We start from the raw sequence: 20878 nt of genomic DNA, 5'->3' as shown, positions 1-20878 counted from the left end.
AGGGGCATGGGGGGGTGGGCGGACCTGTGCTGTAAGGACCAGAACTTTAGCAGGTCCTGGAGGATGCGGGGAGGATGAGGCCAGAAGAGCGGGGCAGGGGTGCGGTTACTGGTGGGCGTCCTGGGGTGAAGTAGGAGGTGGTAGAGACAGAGAGCATTGAGACAAGGCTGTTTGTGGAGCCCTTTTACTGTTTGCAACTCAAACTAACCCCCTGTCCCGCCCCATTTTCCACAGACAAGATGTCCTTCGAGGGGGCCAGGCTCAGCATGAGAAACAGAAGGAACGGCACGCTGGACAGCACCCGGACGCTGTACTCCAGCATGTCTCGGAGCACGGACGTGTCCTACAGCGAGAGCGTGAGTCCCCAGCAGCGGTGCCGTCATGTCAGAAGGCAGCGCTCTGCCTGTGATGTTATTCGGGGACCCACACTGTTTCTTTAAAAAGATCGTACCTCAAAGTGTAGTGTTTTGTTCTGTGGCTTGTTTTGGTCACATATGGAAACATTTTCTCTTCTGTGTTGTTTTTCCAGTATCCTTTTTTTAAACATTGTAGCCTTAATACATTGTTACATGATGCGTTTATTAACCGGCGTTCAGGCAGTTTACAATACTGAGCTGTTAACACTGGTTTTCCTGCTTAGTGCTTGGTGTTCTTGCTTCGGGTCCGGCTAGTTCACCGTAAATGATTCTCGATTCTAAGTCCTTCTCTTCAGCTCTACGGCTGGGTCTCAGTTTGGGTCCTCATTTGTTCTTGAAACAGCTTCTAATTGTTCTCCTGGGCACCTGTGTGTCCTGTTGCAAGACAGCAACTACGCTGCCCTGCAGATGTGGGGAACTGCCAGTCATGCTTCCTTGGGGCCAGCAGGGGGCCTCTTCTTCCTGTGACCAGACTCTGTGGGGTGGGAGAGTTTTGAGGCTGCCTGGTGGGGGGGCATCTCCCCATTCCTGTCTGCTGTGTTGTTGCTCAGGCACGTCCCACTGGCTTCGTGCCCATCCTGCGGGCAGATCCAATATGCTCACTTGTTAGGATATAAAGACAGCATTCTAGTCTGATATCAAGGGCCCCCCTCGTCCGCGGTGTTGGAAGTCAGAACAGTAGCTCCCTGTGGGTATGAGGAGGGAGGAGGGTTTGGGAGGGGTGCTGGGCGTGTCAGTGTCTAGGTCTGACTGGTGGTTACACGGGGCTGGGTTTGTGATCTGTTGGTGAGCTCTAAGACAACAAACGAGGGGCAAACGGACCCCCATACTGCGTATGCAGGCAGCTCTGGTTTTCAGGTGCTGCTCCAGCATGAGCCCACCCCCAACACAGAATGCCTCCTTAGATTTTACACCTGGTCTCACCTTAGCCTGGCCCTGCAGGAAACAAATGAAGGGCAAAGACAGTGGGGGCCTCCCCTCCAGCCTCAAGCAACAAGAGGCCTCCGGGAAGACAGGAAAGGCCTTTTCCCCATTTTGCTCTTGGACTTGGGCTGTGATGCCTCTGGGAGATGGACAAAGGCTGACCTTCTCTTGCCATTCTCCATGGCTCCCAGAAGATTTCTGGATGGATTTCCTGCTCACATCCTCAGAGGTGCTGGCAGTGCCCCCGGGTAGAACTTCTGAGACCACCCAAGGATACTTCATTTCCAAGGGGTCCTGTTTGCAGCCACCCGCCTCCCCCAACCCCCTGTGAACACACAACTCTGCAAAGTGCATTTTCAGAGGGAATTTTTAGCTACAAAGCAGTGTTTGCACCACCGCTCGTCTGTGATCATTGACTCCACAGGACTATATAGCTGTAGAGTCCTGTTCATTTAGTTATTAAGTAGACTTAAAATTAGTTAAGATGTTAGAAAATATTATCAGGGAGAAAAGGCATCATAGGCTTTGAGATTTTTGCCTTCAGATGAGTATAGGAATTGTGGTTGTTTTCCACATTTTTATTGTCTGTGGAAGAGAATGTTCAAGTGTCAATTTCCAGCTTAAGGAGGAGTAATAAAAATACTTTTTGCACCCACCACCAGCTTAAGGAACAGGATAGGACAGACAACCAAAGGGGAAAATGACAAAAGGCATGAGCATGCATTGAATTAAAGAGGACACAAAAATAACCCATAAATGAGTGAAGAGAGGCTCAGCCTCTCTATCAGCAGCAAGACTTCCGAAGGCCCCCCGTGCTCCCCCCCATGCCATCCTTTCTCTCCTGCCAGAGGTCACTGCAAGCCTGCATTCTGTGTTATTGTGTTTATAAGTTTATTATTTGAATATATATATACATATATATCCCTAAACAATATATCATTTATTTTTTTAAAGATTTTATGTATTTATTTGAGAGAGAGAAAGAATGAGCAGAGGGGAGGAGCAGAAGGAGAGGGAGAAGCAGGTTTCCTGCTGAGCAGAGAGCCCGACGTGGGACTCCATCCCAGGACCCATGGCCTCACATCTGGTGTCAGCTGCCTTTTTGATTTTTCCCACCTGGTGGGTGTGCCATGGGAAGTCGCTGTGGTTTTCCTTCACACTTGCTTCATTAATGGGGAGGCTGAGCCTCTCTTCACATATTTATGGGTTAATTTTGTGTCCTCTTTTATTAGATGCATGCTCATGCCTTTTGTCATTTTCCCCTTCAGTTGTCTGTCTTATTGTTAGTGATTTCAAGTGGTTTAGATAGTCTATCAATCCTGTGATGATTAATGTGTATTAATCTTGAGGAGTGTAAAACTACACTTGAGGAGTGTAGTTTTTTCAATGCATTTGCAATTATAGTCTCCCACTTGAGGAATATATATATTTTTCAATGTATTCTTCATATCTTTCCAAATAGTTTACTTTTGCATCTGAAGGGAAGACTTTGATGTATAGAAACTTGTGGTTGTTTATCAGAATGATGTCCTGGATATGCCTTACCACCTTGTCCATGCAGGGAGCAAACACAACCCTTGAAGGAGTCTTTGGAATATGTCTTCTTTTGAAAAGCAAGTGTAAGAGGAAAGAGAATCTGCTTTGATACATTATTTATGCTAAACTCTCAACAAATGCTTACATTCCCTTGGTAATCCTAGGGACGGAAAAACATGATTTGTATGTGTACCATGACATTTATTACAAGATAACACCAAGTTAACTTGTATAAAAATTTGCATTTAGTTATAAAAATTTAAATGTATGCCTCTTTTAAAAACCTGTGTAGTACTCTAAAAGCATGAACGGGTGCTGGGTGCTATGAATATGTGGTAAATTCTTGAAACCTTTGAAGTAGGTGTGGATCATATTTAGTATTCATGAATGACAGCAGTATATGAGAATAAATTAGTGATGTGCTGTCCAATGTTCTTCCTCCAAAGGACTTGGTGAATTTTATTCAAGCAAATTTTAAGAAACGGGAGTGTGTCTTCTTTACCAAAGATTCCAAGGCCACGTAAGCAACTCTTTTCCCTCCGTTTTTGCTTCCATGTTGGAAAATAAATTATTTACAACCATTTCAGCAAATAAACGAAGGTTCACTAGTTCATTATTAAAGTTGTTTTCATCTTGCAATTCCCAGAAATGGTTTGTGAGCAGGAAGAATTTGGCAAGTAGCTTGGACTTGGTCCCTAGAGCGAGTCCCTAGAGCGGTATCATTTCGTTTTGTATTTTTAACTTTGGCAATAGTCGGTGGAGGCTCCAAGAGAGGCTGTCGCCCCCTTTGGTATTCCCATGAGCCTGGGAGCCCACCTGAGTGGCCACAGCAATGAAGGCTGTTGTGTTCTAGTGGTTGGCAGATGGCCCCAAGCAGGATCGTGTGTGGCAATCTGGCTCCTCTTTAGGCTGTTGACCTTTGGCCTTCCCATCCAATCGGGTGTTCATCCACTCTGAGTCTCAAGTGTTTTGGAGCATCAACACTGGGTTTCAAAAGCCATGGAGAGCATCCCCCTGCAGCTGTAAATGCACGCAGTGCTCGATGAATGTTAGCTAACGAGTGAGTGAGTTAATGGCCTGACTCCTCATCTTTCCCATAGAAGATGCACCTGGACCCAAAGAGATAATTTTAGTGCTACCCCCCTTCTCGTCCTTTCCTCTGCCTTTCCTCTGTTGCCTGGGGTTGAGAGAAGAAAGAATCTCGCTATTCATTCGTTAGATAGTTGCTGCTGTAGTTTATAATTAAAGCACTGACCTTCTGCTGAGCGGAGGCAGCCAACAGAGGAAGGATGTAAGAACAAGCAAGAGGAGGTGTGTTAGAACCAGCCCTGGGTCCCACCTTGGCTTGGCCGCCAGCTCGCTGCACGATCTTGAACCAGTTATGCTTTTTTTCTGAACAGAATTCTCTGATGCTAAAATGCTAGCAAAGTATACCTCATGGGTTGTGGTAAGGATTCAATGAAGTAACACCTAAAATACCTACTATAGTGCCTTAGAGCACAAAAAGGTCTTAATAAATGTGTTTTCTTGCTTTGTGTGAATTAGAACATGAACATCAGAAAAGCTAAGAATCTCTATTTTGTCACTGGTGTAAACTTACTCATCATGACTCATTTTGATAGAGTATAAACTTCATGAGTCAACTATTTATTCCCTGAATGGTTCCAGTTAAAGATTTTGCTGTTAATCTATTGGTTGGCTGGTAGAAAATACAGTTTATTCATTCATTCACTGAAGAAATATTTATTGAACATCTACTATGTCATGGGGACTTATATACTTAATTGCTAGTTCTACAACCAGCCCCCTTTGAAGGTAGCTGCTCTTTTTAAAAAAAATATTTTATTTATTTATTTGAGAGACAGAAAGTGAGAGAGAGAGAGCGAGAGCGAGTGAGAGAGAGTGAGTGCATTAGTGGGGGAAGGGGCAGGAGGAGAGGGAGAAGCAGACTCCCTACTGAGGAGGGATCCTGATGCGGGGCCTGATCCCAGGACCCTGAGATCACGATCTGGGTCAAAGGCAGACACTTAACCAATCGAGCCACCCAGGTGCCCCAAGGTAGCTGTTCTTATCATTTGACAGTCAAGCATGTGAGTCCCAACAGTTCAGTATTTTACTGGTCACACTGCCAGTGGGAGATGGATGAGGGACTGGACCCAGGTTTTAGGATTCCCAGCTTGTGTGTTCTTTTTGTCTCCTGACCCCACACTTTCTAAGAATGGCACTGCCTCAGGCATACTGTATTCATCAGCAATTTCTTAGGTGCAGAAATCCAGTCTAATTGGTTTAAGTGAAAGGGGTAGTAATGGGAACTTTTGGCTGAAAAGCATAACCAGAGCCAGGGCTCAGTGGCATAGAGACTCTGTCTCTTCCCACTTGTTGTTTCTGCTGTCCTCTGGGTGGGCACGCTCTTCATAATTGGTGGCAAAGTGGCTACTATATCTGACATGTTACCAGTTGGGGGAAAGAGGGCCTCATTCCTAGCAAATCCTCCAAAAATTCTGGACGGATGTTCATGGTTCTCCTTGGCCTTAGTTGGGCCATGTGCCTACCTTTAAACTTGTCCCTGGGCTAGGGAATAGGATATGCTGATTGGCCAGACGTGGGTATTATGTCCACATGGAACCCGTGTGGAAAGGAAGGATGCCTCAAAGGAAAATCAGGGTGTTCCTGCTAGCCAAACAGGAAATGGATGCAAGGTAGGGAAACCTGTAGCTGTCCACCTTAAAGGGCTTGATTATAGCTTGAGTCTGGCCCAAAACAAAGGGAGATGTGGTGAGCAACCCCCATCTTCAACAACACAAGCAGAAGACAGGAACACCTCAGGGTCTTCCGGTTCCCTTCTAGAAGGGCACAAGGTTGTAGACCAGGGTCAAGACTCTATACTCTTTGAACTTCCCCGTATTTATTGCTATTACCTCTCCACAGGTGATAGGAATACTCAGTGTCATCCAAATTTCCTATTGGACAGGGACATCAAATGAAGTGACTATTAATATTGATACCCCCAATTTGTTTGCTTGCCACACAAGCTGACATAGGTTGTCCGAGTCTCCCCAGAGAATCCCTGTGGTTGCTCATACGTGCTATGCCCAGACTGCTCAAGTTTCTCTGCTCTACCCCTTGTGGATGTCTGTTTCTTGAGTGGTCACTGGAGGGTGATGCCCAACCATTGCCCCATCTGGTGAAGGCCTCTGAAACATTGCTGTCCGGCTCAGGGGCTGCATCCTGGCACTTCTGAGACTGTAAGCCCCTGGTCTGGGTTTGCTGTCTTCTCGTCTCTCTGCCTTGGCCATGCTGCACTCATAGGGAGGACTCTACTTTCTTTATAGCTGCTCTATGCAATGGAACTTTCAGCCATGATGGAAATATCCTATATCTGCACTGTCCAATATGATAGTCACTAGCCACAGGTGGCTCTTGAGCATGTGAAATGTGGCTAGTACAATCAAGGACTTGAATTTATGTAATTTTAATTTTAACTACTTTAAACATAAAATTATATTGCCACATGTGGCTAAAGGCTGCCTTAAGAGTCTGTCTTCAACTATAGTGAGAACAGGTGAGGCAGAGACTTCTCTTCCCCATCCTGCAATGAACTTTTGTGGGTGTGGACAGACCCCAGTGGGTAGCAAGATGGTAAAAGCTAAAGGGAGAGAAGAGGAAGCCAACTTCGACCCTAGTGGGCAGGACTATGAGACCACTGGGGAGCAACCTTGGCTATGTAATAGAGCTGAGTAAGTACCCCAAGTAAGGGACTGAGTAAAAGAAAGGACTGAGGAAGTTGAAATCAATTCTGGTTGTCTTTCTTTTCTTGGCCAAACTGCATGATGCCCCCAAACCTGTTCCAGAAAGGGGGTGAGATCACTGCTGAAGGCAGGATTTTGGATCCAGGCTTTACCTCCATTTTTATAACCCTGGAAAATACTAGAAGCCTGACATATATTTTGAACACAGATAATTTCCATACTCTATAGTAATTAAGACTTTGAGTTACAAGGAGCTCAAGCTAGCTTAACCTAAAAGGGCTGATTTACTATAGGAAATAGTAATGCCACACAGAACCCAGGAAAAGCCTTGTCTCAATCCAGCGGTATAGATGGGATTGTAGAGCGGTGACAGGCTCACTGTGGTCCATGTTACACACGTACTCTCCAGCGGGAACTCACACTGATGTATCATTCACAACCTCACCCTTAGGAGGGTGACCTGCTTGCGAGGATTCCTGCCATGGTGTACTTGTTCCTCACCGTATAAGGTCTTCACTGTGTGGCTTTGATAGTTACCCTGGGCTTCCAGCACTTCAAAAAGATCTCTGTTAGCAGAGTAACTCATTTCATGTAATACAGTTGAGGCCAATTGCTTCCAGGTAGTAGAATCTTGGTCACCAATAGAATCTGTCTCCTTCTGGAGCAATCATAAAAACTTCTCCTTAAACTAGTTTTTTCTCCATTGTATTTTTAGAAGCTGTCACAGAAAAGCATACCACTATTATCATTTGGTAAAATGAAAATGTGATCTACTGCCATGGAGTGCTTTTAGAATTAATTCTATATTTTGCCATTTGTCGAATAAGCTCATCAGTGAAGAAGACCTTGAGAATATAGCCCTTCCCATGACAGCTATGTATGCTTAAGTCCACCTTCCAGAAGGCAAAACAAACAAACAAACAAAAAAAGCTTTACAAAAATCACTGAGGAATGATGAGTATTCCAACTATTTACAAGACAACTAATCAACATATTCATTCACTCATTTATGCCTTCATCATTTGGTAGATATTAGCCGAATGCCCTTATGCTAAGAACAGAGAATAGAAGATAAACAGAGTCTAGTTAGAAGCAAACCCTAACAGAGTTTCTCAGCTTGTTTACTTTTACTTGACCTAGCCTGCACAGGGAATCCTTGCTTCAGAGTCACCACATATAGTTGCCCAGGCTGCGCACTGCACAAGTGTGTTAGGGTCACAGGCCTATGTCTGCCAGAAGGAGCATCTTTTCTAGCATGTTGGTGGTTAGAGTGACTACATACTTTATTTTGAGACTTGGAACACTAACAAGCATGATGAGGCTCTGACCCTATTAGGCCTTGGGCAGCAGATATAAACTGGGATTGTTCAGATCAGGACATTTGGTCATGCATGCTGTTCTGCTTCTCCATGGGCCATGGCTCCCTTGAATTCTTAGCACCTTCTGACTCTTGTCCAAAGACTAATGGGAGAGACAATAGGGGGAGCCAAGTGGGTGAGGCAAGCAGAAAGAAACTGGGAAAAGGGAGAGTTGCTTTGGCCACACTGACCTTTTTATTTTAAAATTAAAGATTTTATTTATTTATTTGACAGAGAGAGAGATCACAAGTAGGTAGGGAGGCAGGCAAAGAGAGGGGGAGAAGCAGGCTCCCTGCCGAGCAGAGGCCCCAGTGCAGGGCTCAATCCCAGTCATGACCTGAGCCAAAGGCAGAGACTTAACCCACTGAGCCACCCAGGCATCCTGACCACACTGACATTTTTGTTGTGGTTCCTCTTCCTCTCTTTGGAGACGTGGTGGTCAGGATGCAACACAGCTCTGGATAGAGGAGCCAAGTAGCCATAGCATGGATTTTAGGATTTTTTTTAAACTGCATTTTTCTTCTTTCTGTTGCCACTGCCTCTGCTATTCCTTGATCTGTGTGTATGGCACCAGCACAACCAAAGGTCACTTGCTGGAGGGTGTCCCATTGTTTCCAACCCTCTCAGTAACCGTGAGAGGAGTGGGGCTGTGCTGGAGAAAAAGAGGGGTTGGCTTGTTCTGTACTAAACTGCGCTGCCACGTATTATACCACCCGTTCCCGAGAGGTCCCCAAAACTGGAGAGCAGGTGTCCCATCCAGTTAATCCCTGGGTGTGGTGGGTTCAGCCCAGGCCTGCCTCAGAGCAGATTTTCAATCCTTTACCTCTTAACTGCCAATCTTTTCACCCTTCTCCGATTTTGTAAATGCACACGTGTCCCTTAACAAACACATATATTTTAGTTCTGTGGCACTCTACATGGGGAGAAATAGTGTTATTTATTGCAGTTTGTTCTTGTCTAGCCCAATGATGGAAAGTCTCCCAAGCAGCTGACATCTAGTACAGACAGGATGGTCTTTCTAATTTCTGGATTGCTTTGGGTCCCTGCCAGGGGACCCACTGTCTCTAGTGAGAACCATCCCTGAGAAGGAGGGCTCACCTCACCTCAGGCGAGTGTTACTGGCCAGACGCACCCTGGCAGGGCTGGCACTCAGGGCTCCTGCATGTTATAAACCACATGGGTAGCTATATAAAGGGTCTCCAGATTTTAAAGGCTTAATCCCATAATAACCTCAAGGCTATGTATGCAGAGATAGACTCCATGAAGGCACTTCTGTATCTCAACTCTCAATACAGAGCCAGCTTTTTGGTGCATGCACAATAGACAACAGGGATAAAACAGCAAGATAGCTTTTAAACAATCCACTGAGATGATGACTATAGTCTGAAAATAGGACTTGATGGCCAGATCTCTGTATTTATTTAAGCTAATAATGTGTAGTTTATTCTAAAAATGTGATGAATGACTCAAGTAGGCTTAATGAAATCAGTTCCTTTTTGTCAATATCATCCTGCTCAGGGACAATGTGTGCAAGTGTGGCTATGCCCAGAGCCAGCACATAGAAGGCACCCAGATCAACCCAAATGAGAAATGGAGTTACAAGAAACACACCAAGGAATTTCCGACAGATGCCTTCGGGGATATTCAGTTTGAGACTCTGGGGAAGAAAGGGAAGGTAAGCAAAGGTTATCTATTTTAGCTGATTCACACAACCTGAACTCCCTTGAGTTACCTTGAATGGGTTCACAGGATGGAGGCAGGAAATACAGGTAGTCAATGCAAAAACCACAAGTCAAAAAGCAGTGATTAGAATATGTACAGCTGGAAAACTCAGCTCATGACTGGCTGCCACCCAGAGGCTTTCCCTGAGGACACGGCAGGCATGGTGCATCTGCGTTGACCCCCCACCCCCCACCCACTACAAAAGGCCAATGAACGTTTTTATGCCTTGTCCCATTTAGTTTAGCTTAGAGCATTCTTGAGAATACACATGGCCCTGAATAAGGTGACATTTCCTTCTACACACCCACATTTCCGGCTTGTCTACCTGGTGTCACGACAAGGTTAATGACTGGGAAGTGGTACCCTCAAATGCCCGGGAGTGTCCTGTCTCCATGGCATCACCAGCCCCAGGCAGCTCGAAACCTGGGACTCCTCGCATCCCCAAGCCCTGTGTTTGTAGCCCTGGAAGGTGGCACATTGCTGTCTCTTCCCAGGGCCCTATACCCCTGGATGGGCCACCGTTATCTCTTGCCTTCCCATTAGCTCCCCTCCCTCAGTCTTGTCCCTCGGTGTACAGTCAACACTGGCGCTGGAGGGCTCCCCATCCCATCCTGTTTCTACTCTGCTTCAAACACCTCACAGGTTCCCCACGGCCTTTAGGGTAAATTCCCCAGTTCTCCAGCTGGCCTGGATGGCCCGTCGGTGGCACCACCCCTCCCCAGCCTACTGATTTCCTTCCACGTCCCGGTGGGGACCCGCGGTAGCTGCTGGCCCGTACGCCTCGCTCTTCCCACAGGAGCAGGTGGTTGGGAGGACAGGTGCCCACCCTGACACTTACTCTCTTCCCCGCAGTATATCCGCTTGTCCTGTGACACGGACGCGGAGACCCTCTATGAGCTGCTGACCCAGCACTGGCACCTGAGAACGCCCAACCTTGTCATTTCTGTGACTGGTGGTGCCAAGAACTTCGCCCTGAAGCCGCGCATGCGCAAGATCTTCAGCCGCCTCATCTACATCGCGCAGTCCAAAGGTGCGGGCAGTCCCTGAGGGGTGGGGACACTGCGCCGCCTCTGTAGAGGCTGGGCCCCGTTGTCTTCGGCAGACGGAACTGAGTCCCCAAATGCAGTTCATGCGCAGAATATAGATTCTCTAGAAGTACACGATTAATCATGATCTATTGAAAGCAAGGTCCTCGAATGGACAAGACAGGGAGCTCTGGCAGGTGGTGGTGAGGGGTTTGGGGTGGGAGGTGATGGTGGGGGGTCACAAGGTTAAATCAGCATCAAGGTGCTTCCTTGTGGGTTCTTTTGTCTCCTTGAATCATCTAAAGTTTTCATTGTGTGGCTTCTACATATAAAATTTTACCCAGGAAAATACTCTGGCAAATCAAAAAGGCAAGTTTCATTTCTTTGCTCTTTAATTTTGAGATCACTGATGCGCCTTTGGAAATAGTGATGGTGCTTGACAGGTTGTAAGCACTAGGTAAGAGTTTGATTGAGATCAAGATGAGTAACTGTAGCTTTGTTACCTGAAATATTTACCATAGTGTTGCCTTTCTTAATTTTTTTATTATGAAAAATTTCAAGCCTATAGAGAAGAAAGAATCATATAAGGCACATCTGTATACCCTTCACTTAGAATCACAAATTATTAACATCTTCCCACAATTGTCTTATTACTTTCCAAAAAATAGTCACATGTTAGGATTTTAAATTTTTTGTTTTTTTAAAGATTTTATTTTAATTATTTATTTGACAGAGGGAGACAGAGTGAGAGAGGGAACACAAGCAGAGGGAGTGGGAGAGGGAGAAGCAGGCTTCCCGCTGAGCAGGGAGCCCACTGCAGGGAACCCATTGCAGGGCTCGATCCCAGGACCCTAGGATCATGACCTCAGCCATAGGCAGACGCTTAACAACTGAGCCACCTAGGCACCCCCACATGTTAGGATTTTTTAAAGACTCATTTGAGAGTAAACTGCAGGCATCATGACCCTTGGCCCTAAGTACGTCGGCATGAACCTCTCAAGAACAGGGATGTTCTCTCACATAACCCAGTACAATTTTCAAACCTGAGAAAGTTAGCTAACCAGTGCTATTATCTTAAAAAAAAAAGTCCATATTTTATTTTTGTGGATTAGTTCAATATTGTCCTTTTAAGCAAACAATACAAACAAAACAAAAACTCCAAAACAAAAACACCCCCAAAACCAAAACCACCCACAAACCCCCCAAACTGAAAAGCAAACAAACAAACCCCCTCCTTTTTCCCCTCCTCAGTGGACTCCATTGAACTTAGCTTTTCATTCCATAGCAAACTACTTTTTTTCATCTTGGATTGCTCTGAAGAGTTTCTTGGTCTTTCAGACCATTTTGAAGAATATAGGCAAATCGTTTTTGCAGATGGCTCCTTCATTGGATTTGATGTTTCCTCACGATTAGGTTCAGTTTATCAAAGCCTAATATTTTAAAAATGTCTTATTAAGAATGATAGTTAACTGACAGAACATAGACACATGTCTTATTTTATTTTTATTTTTTTTCTTGCCCATCCTTTGTTAGATTTATTCCTGTGTATATTATTTTATTGTTGACATCACTATTATAAAGGTACTTTCATTAAAAACTTTTTTTATTGTGTTATATTAGTCACCATACAGTATATCATTGGTTTTTGATGTAGTGTTCCATGATTCCCTGTTTTCTTTTTTTTAAAGATTTTATTTATTTATTTGACAGAGAGAGGGAGATCACAAGCAGGCAGAGAGGCAGGCAGAGAGAGAGAGAGGAGGAAGCAGGCTCCCCGCCGAGCAGAGAGCCCGACGCGGGGCTCGATCCCAGGACCCTGAGATCATGACCTGAGCCGAAGGCAGAGGCTTAACCCACTGAGCCATCCAGGCACCCCCCCTGTTTTCTTTTAACGTCAAGAAGAACGCTGTTCCCATTAGTTCTCCCTTTCCTGACCCACCAGAGGGAGCTGCAGTAGGAGGTTACTTTGTTTTGAAACTGACCAGCTCGGCTTCCTTACTACTAAATCCTGAACACACATCGTTCATTCAGAATACTTCCTAAATGCCTACTATGTGTCAGGAATTGTTTTAAGTGCTGGGAATATAACAGAAGAAAGCAGACAAAAATCCCTGGCCTGAGTACCTCCAGTCAGATGAAGGGAAGTGCTGGTGCTGGATGTCAACAGTCTTGTGTCCTCTGTGTTGGCTTCACTTCCCCTTGCCTGTTATGAAAGAGGAACATTGACAGCTAAAATTGTCTAGAGGATGGAGATTGGGTGCCGAGGGTCTGCCATTCATGTCCTGTTAGAAATGGTTGCAGGAATTGGGTAGGACAATCCTAAGGACCATGCTGCATTTTTACCTTAAAATATTAGAAGAGCTTTTATGTGGGAGGTGACTTACCTCGTTTCTTATCGTTGAAGACAGTAGTAAATTACAGAATGGAGACAAACAGTGAGCAAAGGGACTTTCTAATAACTGGGGGAGAGGGCTGCCTAGAGACTCTTGAGCCTTCCATCACCAGAGCTAATCAAGACTTGCCAGTGACCATCCTCAGGCTGGATTCCTGCCTGGCTAGTACATTAGATCAAGGTGGCTTCCAACTTTAGATTCTATTATTATGCTAAATAATATTTTATAAGTATTTTCTTTACTTCATTTCTGAAAAAAAATGTGCAAAACCCTTGACATTGTGATGATCATCAACTGTAAACCTTAAAATACCAGTGTGCAAAATTGCATAATTATAAAGTAAAGCTACATAGTAGGCACAAGGGTCATGGCCCCAGGGTAGGGGTCTGGGAGCAGAGTGCTCGGCTTTTCAGGGCAGCCCTGCCTTAACTTGCTCACAAACTCCAGCCTGGCATTTATTATCCATAAAAGGATTAACCTGCAAGGCTGGTTAAGGATGCAGATTCCCTGGCCCCACCCCCTGGAGGATCTGATGATTTAGATCAAGAGTGGGGCCCAGAATTTGGATCCTTTTAAAACCAACATCTCTTAGAAATGCCTCTAGAGATCCTCCTCTCCTTCCTCTTCATAGGGTCCTCAACAAAGCCCATTGCAAGGGGTGGCTGGCAGTGCCGCGTCCTGGTGCTTCCATGGTGGGGGCTTCTTCAGGGATCTGTGAGCACAGGATGAGACCCTTACTCAGAGCCAGCTGAGCATTTGCTCCCCTCCCTCTTTGACAGGCGCCTGGATTCTCACTGGAGGCACCCATTATGGCCTTATGAAGTATATCGGGGAGGTGGTGAGAGACAACACCATCAGCAGGAATTCAGAGGAGAACATCGTTGCCATTGGCATAGCAGCTTGGGGCATGGTCTCCAACAGGGAAACCCTCCTCAGGAATTGTGATGCTGAGGTATGTGACAGGAGGAGGGATGGGACAGGAGGAGGTCTGTGAGGAGAAAGACCATGGCATGGGGCTCTGCTCTGAACACTGTGGCTCTGAGATGGGGACAAGCTCATGGGGAACTTGACCTTACAAGGAGCACCTTTGGGACAGACAATTAAAAACAAGGTTGACGTGGATACCTGGGTGGTGCAGTCGGTTAAGCTTCTGACTTTTGATTTTGGCTCAGGTCATGATCTCAGGGTCATGAACTTGAGCCCTGCATCTGGCTCTGTGTTTGTGGGCATGGAGCTGCTCAGGAGTCTCTGTCTCCTTCTCCCTCTATCCTGTACACCCCCCACTCTGCCAACGCTTTCTCTTTCTCTCTCTAAAAAACAACAATAACAACTCCCCTCAAAATACCAGCAACAAAAACAACAAAAACCCCCCAAACCAAAAACTGCCCCCAAAAGAACAAAAAACAAACAAAAAGGGTGACACAAAGAAGTCCTGCGAAAGAGTTACTAAAAGGTGTGTTTCATTTATTAAAATTCTTGCTGACGATATTGTGTTGAAGTCAGATTCTTTATTCGTTATAACCATGACTTGAGTCTGTCCCAACAAGGCTCAAGCCTTGAGCACCATACCTTTATTGCTTGGCCACACTCACAAGAATTGCTGTGAATCCTGGGGCGCCTGGGTGGCTCAGTGGGTTGAGGCCTCTGCCTTCAGCTCAGGTCATGATTCCAGGGTCCTGGGATTGAGCCCTGCATCAGGCTCTCTGCTCGGCGGGGAGCCTGCTTCCTCCTCTCTCTCTGGCTGCCTCTCTGCCTACTTGTGATCTCTGTCTGTCAAATAAATAAATAAAATCTTAAAAAAAAAAGAATTGCTGTGAATCCTGGTTAATTTGGCCTTAAGAGAGCTATTAATAGTTTTCCCCTTAAAGTTTCCTATGAGCATATTTAGAAAGTAATCAACACACACTTCAAGGTATAAATGCAAGGTAGACGCATGAGGTTTTTGTAGCAAGTGTAGAATCTTGAAAACAGCACTTCTGGTGAATTGAAATCCTCCTTAAGTGATAGGCAATGTCTACCTAGAAACTTTGGACCAGATGTTCAGAAATCCCAATTTACTCTACACCTTCTTCCACCTGGGACTCCTTGGAAGTTTAGGTGGCAAATGTTCAGGATTTTTAGAATTATTCTGGTTCTTTTTACTTTTTATTTCTATTTTAGAAGATTTTATTTATTTATTTAGAAAGAGTGAGCATGCGTGAGCAGAGGGAGGGGCAGAGGGAGAGGCAGAGAGAGAATCTCAAGCAGAGCCCACATGGAGCATGGAGCCAGATGCAGGGCTCGATCTCACAACCTAGAGATCATAACCTGAGCTGATATCAAGAGTCAGATATTTAAGTGACTGAGCCACGGGGGCGCTCCTGTTTTGTTTTTTGTTTTTTGTTTTTTTTAATTTTTAAAAATGATAATACTTTTGTGCCTGGTAACATTTTTGAGGTATGTAAGGGACAGAGGAGACTAGAGAGCCATTTCCAAGCATCTCCCAGGAGGCAGCAAGGTGGGGTGGGAGGAGGAGGGCCTTGCAGAGAGAGCAGACTGGGTGTGAGGAACTTTCCTAGCTATGTGGTCTAGAGCTATGTAGTCTGAATTTTTATAAAAGTAAACTTGTATTATTATGGGATGGATTAATTGTGCAGAGTGAATGGTAGATTTTATTGTTGTTTCCAGGTGCTCAGCCAGGGGTAGCAAAATCATCTCCCATCGAATGCCAACTTCAGGGGTCAGAGTGGCCTGGGTTAGGATTCTGAGGACAGGGGCAGGCTGGGTGGGAAAGAATGTAGTGTTTATCTCTTAGCCATGTTTGTCCTGGGCATTGGCTTAGTGTTGTATAATCACCATTGCTCTGTGGATACATTCCATATATAAATTCATAAAGTCACAAGAACAACCCCATGAGGTAGGTACTTCCCCCCCCACCACTGGACTGGAACAGCAACAACAAAAGACTTCAGTATTTCTCTGGTGGCATCCTCTATCAATAAGTAAAATGTGAAATGAATATGTAAAGATTAAATACAGAGTTCTGATCGCTTGGAAATTAAGAAGAAAACAAATAAACAACATCTTGCTAAATAACTATTGGTTCAAAAATGAACTTTCAAAAATATAATCACAGATCAGTTAGAAAGCAATGGAAATGAAAACATTATATGGCCAAAGCTGCACTCAAAGTGGAATGCATAGTCCTATAATACTTATTAGCAAAAATCAAGAAAATAATTCAATAATAATCGAATAATATCTGACATTATTTAATCTTCACAGCAGTGAAGTGTTACTATTACCTTCTCATTACAGAAGAGAAAACTAAGTCATAGAGAAAATAAAAAGTTTTCTTTATTCACATGACTTGTAAGTGCCAGAGCCGTGGTTCACGGTCTTTTGGCCACCACAGTGTTCAAATTAATAGGTGTGAAAATAACACCACTAACAACACTTGAGAAGGAGGAAAAGAATAATATTCCATCAGAAATAAATTAATTAGAAAAGAAAAAATAGGAAGAATAGAACTCTTATTTATTCTCTGAAATAATTTTAACAATTTAAGGAATAAATAGAACTAAATCAAATATAATAATCTAAATCAAATATAATAATAAATATTGAGAAAAATTTTATAGATGCAACATACAACTGTATATCAATACATTTGAAAATCTCATGGAAATTTATACTTTTCTATAAAACCATAATTTCCAAAAGGTGATTCAACAAGAACTGTAAAATCTGATTAAATGAATTATCAGTGAATGAGCTTAAAGTTTAGGGAAATAAAAATCTTCAAAATTGCTCTAGGCTAGATGATTTCACCCAGAAAATTTTAAATTTTAAAATTTAAAAATTTAAAAAGTCTGTTAAGAGTTAAATTAGGGGCACCTGGTGGCTCAGTTGTTTTGCGTCTGCCTTCGGCTCAGGTCATGATCCCAGGGTCCTGGGATTGAGCCCTGCGTCGGGCTCCCTGTTCAGTGGGGAAACTGCTTCTTCCTTTCCCACTCCCTCTGCTTATGTTTCCCTCCCTCATTTTATTTATTTGTCTGTCAAATAAATAAATAAAACCTTAAAAAAAAGAGTTAATTTAAAAAATGGTTGTGGTCTCCAACACATACAGAAGCATGAGATCCTTATAAATTTCTGCAGAAAAATAAAATCTGCACCCTTTCTGGAAAACCATTTCAAAAAAATTTCTATCAATCACTTCTCGGCCTTTTGGCTAAGATCAAGTGCAAAATTTGTATCAAGTGCATGAAGACTGTTCATACCATACTTACAAATATCACTAGAGAATTTAATATTTAATATTTAGACAAGCATTGTTAAACATATTTCTGATAGGGGCGCCTGGGTGGCTCAGTGGGTTAAAGCCTCTGCCTTCTGCTCAGGTCATGATCCCAGGGTCCTGGGATCGAGCCCTGCATCAGGCTCTCTGCTCAGCAGGGAGCCTGCTTCCTCCTCTCTCTGCCTGCCTCTCTGCCTACTTGTAATCTGTCTGTGAAATAAATAAATAAATAAAATCTTTAAAAAAAATATTTCTGATAATATCAAGAATTAACAAAGCCTAAATATCTAGTAATATCAAGAATAGAGGGATCTTCAGGTAGCTTACTGTGTAAAGAGAAAGAAATTTGTGCTAAATAATATTTGCACAGATTTTCTGATAATATAGGAAATATTTGCAGTTTTAAATAGAGAATTATGAAAACAATGTAAATTAGTCTATATGCCTAGGAAAGACATAAGTGCACTAGAATCTTGATGATTATCACTGAGTTGTGGAATTAAGCGTGATTTTATTTTTCCTCATTCTTTTCTGTATTTTCCATGTTTCCTACAATGAGTACATATTATTTTTAGATATTCAAATTATAGCACTAGTTTTTATCCCTTTTACAAGTCTGTTCATGATACTTTAGTGAGTTAGGGTAGTCTACTAGCAAACCCATATGATCTTGTGGTCAACTTCTTTGTTTCTTTTCTGTCTTCCCTGGAAAACAGTGCTTGGTCTTTTGCATAAGTTGAACCCAGTAATTGTTCACAATAACTTTGTTGACCGTATCTTCCCATGTGGTTTCTATTCATGGCTTCGTTACAAACCCCACTACTAGTAGATGGGCTCTACCAGAACCCAGATTTAGCTGAACTGAAACAATACCAGGTACTGAAGTTTTATTCATTTGGAGTCTGTGTTACACTGTCAGAAGTATTGTTGCATTACATATGCACGAAAAAAGAGCTCATGCCTCTACTATTGTTGTTATTTAAACTTTAAATCCCTTTGTCAAAGTACAACCACCTATGGGTGCATGGGTGGCTCAGCCGTTAAGCCTCTGCCTTCAGCTCAGGTCATGATCTTGTCGTGGTCCTGGAATTAAGCCCCGCACTGGGCTCTGTGCTCAATGGAAAGTCTGCTTCTCCCTCTCCCTCTGCCTGTGGCTCCCACTGCTTGTGCTCTCTCTTTATCAAATAAATAAAATCTTAAAAAAAAAAAAAAGTACCAGCACAAGGCTAAACAGCACAATAAAATTTCACACTCATTGAGTGGGATCATATTAAAACCCAAAACTGATGCAGGAAAATTGAAATGGTTGTAATATCAAGTCTTCTTCCAGTGATAGGATATATCCCTCAATTTATGCAAGTCTGTGTCTTTGAGGAAAATTTTACAGTTTTTCTCACTAGGACCTACATATTTCTTCTTAAAATCGTTTCTAGAGATTATGGATTTTGTTATTATTGTGAATGGGGTGTTTATTCAATGTAATTTTGAAAGCGATTTTTATGTAAAAAAGGATTTATTTGTTGTTTTGAATCAAATGTTTTGAACTCTTTTTTAAAAAAATTCTAATATTTTAGTAGATTCACTGGGTAGTCTATGTTTGCAACCATATCACTGATAAATAGTGCTACTTTTAAACATAACTCTTCCATTTAATTATACCTTGCATTTTTTGCTTATCTTGATGCCTGGGCTAAAATGTTCAGACTAATGTTAAATAACAGTGATGAGAACAGGTATCCCAATGGCATCCAAAATACCTGGTATTATAGTGGTAGGAATGAGACTAGTATTTTTACCATAAACAGAATTTGGTGAAATCTTCAATAAAGATTATTTTAAGAAAGTACCATAAGGCATCATCCTTTTATTTCTAGTTTATAATTTTTCTTTTTAAATTGAGAATGAACATTGAGTACCAAATGTCTTTTTGCATCTGTTGGGTTGCTATTTTTTCCCCTTTAAACCATAATCTAATGGACTGAGCTCTGGAAACAATGTTACTCATTCCTTAATAAACTAATTAAACTGAGTTTAAATAGCCAATGTTAGGAGTTTTATATCCTCATTCATTAGAAAGCATGGTCTTTGGCTTTTCCTTTTGTGATTCTTTCCTTGTTAAGGTTTTAGAATTTGTGTTGTGTTCTGGAAAAATGTAAGTGGAAGAGGAATGCTCTGTTCCAGGAAGGTTTGTAGGGCTCCTCTTTAATTGCCTGGATGCCTGTCTTGCCAATATTATCCTATCTGTCATTTCCAGGACTCTCCTGAGTAGAGCTCCTGGCTGGGCAAGGACCACTTTGAGAAGAGAACTGTAACATTTGAAATTTTTTTCATTCTTCTTTTGCTCTGATTGAACATGTATACCATTAATAGAGTCAGTAACCTTCTTCTCATTGAATTTTCAACTTCGCTCCTATTCCTAGAATTCAGTTTGACCATCTTTTAATGTAGCCCTAATCCTTTAAGAACTAAACATTTGAATGGGACACAGGGGTCAGGAGCTTCTTTGTTTATGCCCTCCCAGCTATTGTTTATTCTATGGCATTAAGTGTTAGGACGAAGTATCTGTTTAATTGTTTCTTTTTGTGGTCCTGTAACTATGGACTTCTAAAGAGCAGAGACCCCATCCTGTTCACTTTCTAATTCATAGACTCTGGCCAAAGTCTTGGCATATGATAGAGTCCAGACAAATATATATGTGTTTATGTCAATGTCTTCCTCTACCTGCATCAACACACACACAAATATAAGTCTACATATGTATGTGTGTGTATGTGTACAAAACTATATGCACATGCACATGTATGTATGTGTGTCTGGATACACACACATAAACACACATACACACATACTTCCTTGAATGCTATCTGTTTCAGTAAATTTCTACAAAAGAGCATAGGGCAGTGGAATAAGAACTAAATTGGGAATCTGATCCCTACACTGTCACTGGCCATTTATGACAACAGGCAGATGACTCAACCATTCTGAACCTTCATTTCTTCATACTTAAAATCATGTCCTATACTATAAGACCTCTAAGACCCTTCCAAAACCTAGGACTTTGGGAGGAGGAATCAATATAGTTGAACCTGATGGGTTAGCCTTCATAATAACATGTAAAAATGTTATCATGTACATTGGCCAACAAATAAATCTCAAGGACAAGATTCTCTGTGCTTTTCAGGGATATTTCTCAGCTCAGTACATAATGGATGACTTCAAGAGAGACCCTCTGTATATCCTGGACAACAATCACACCCATCTGCTGCTCGTGGACAATGGGTGCCACGGACATCCTACAATTGAAGCAAAACTTCGGAATCAGCTGGAGAAGTACATCTCGGAGCGCACTATTCAAGGTCGGGATTCAGAAAGTGGATCTTAGACAGACCTAGTATCAAGAGCAGTAGAGCAGCACCAACAATGGTAGCCACCACTCATTGAGTGAAGCATGGTAAACCCACCCAGTTAGGTGTCCCATT

At 43.0% G+C, this 20878-nt stretch overlaps 1 protein-coding gene across 1 annotated transcript in view; it reads left to right on the top strand.

The window, feature by feature from the left end:
- Positions 1–239: 239 nt before the first annotated feature.
- The window catches only part of TRPM8 (transient receptor potential cation channel subfamily M member 8), a gene marked incomplete at both ends in the record, with an annotated part of 73954 nt that continues 53315 nt past the window's right edge, over positions 240–20878 (top strand). The window contains 6 exons of the mRNA XM_080798966.1: positions 240–356; positions 3323–3396; positions 9502–9658; positions 10558–10735; positions 13903–14075; positions 20581–20755. Of these exons, the coding sequence (XP_080655092.1) occupies positions 240–356; positions 3323–3396; positions 9502–9658; positions 10558–10735; positions 13903–14075; positions 20581–20755 (874 nt within the window). The remainder of the gene's footprint in view (positions 357–3322; positions 3397–9501; positions 9659–10557; positions 10736–13902; positions 14076–20580; positions 20756–20878) is intronic.

Source organism: Martes martes, assembly GCF_963455335.1.
Source record: "Martes martes genome assembly, chromosome: 3".
NCBI lineage: Eukaryota > Metazoa > Chordata > Mammalia > Carnivora > Mustelidae > Martes > Martes martes.
The sequence above is the reverse complement of the archived record's forward strand: the minus strand, read 5'-3'. Positions and strand labels throughout refer to the sequence as shown.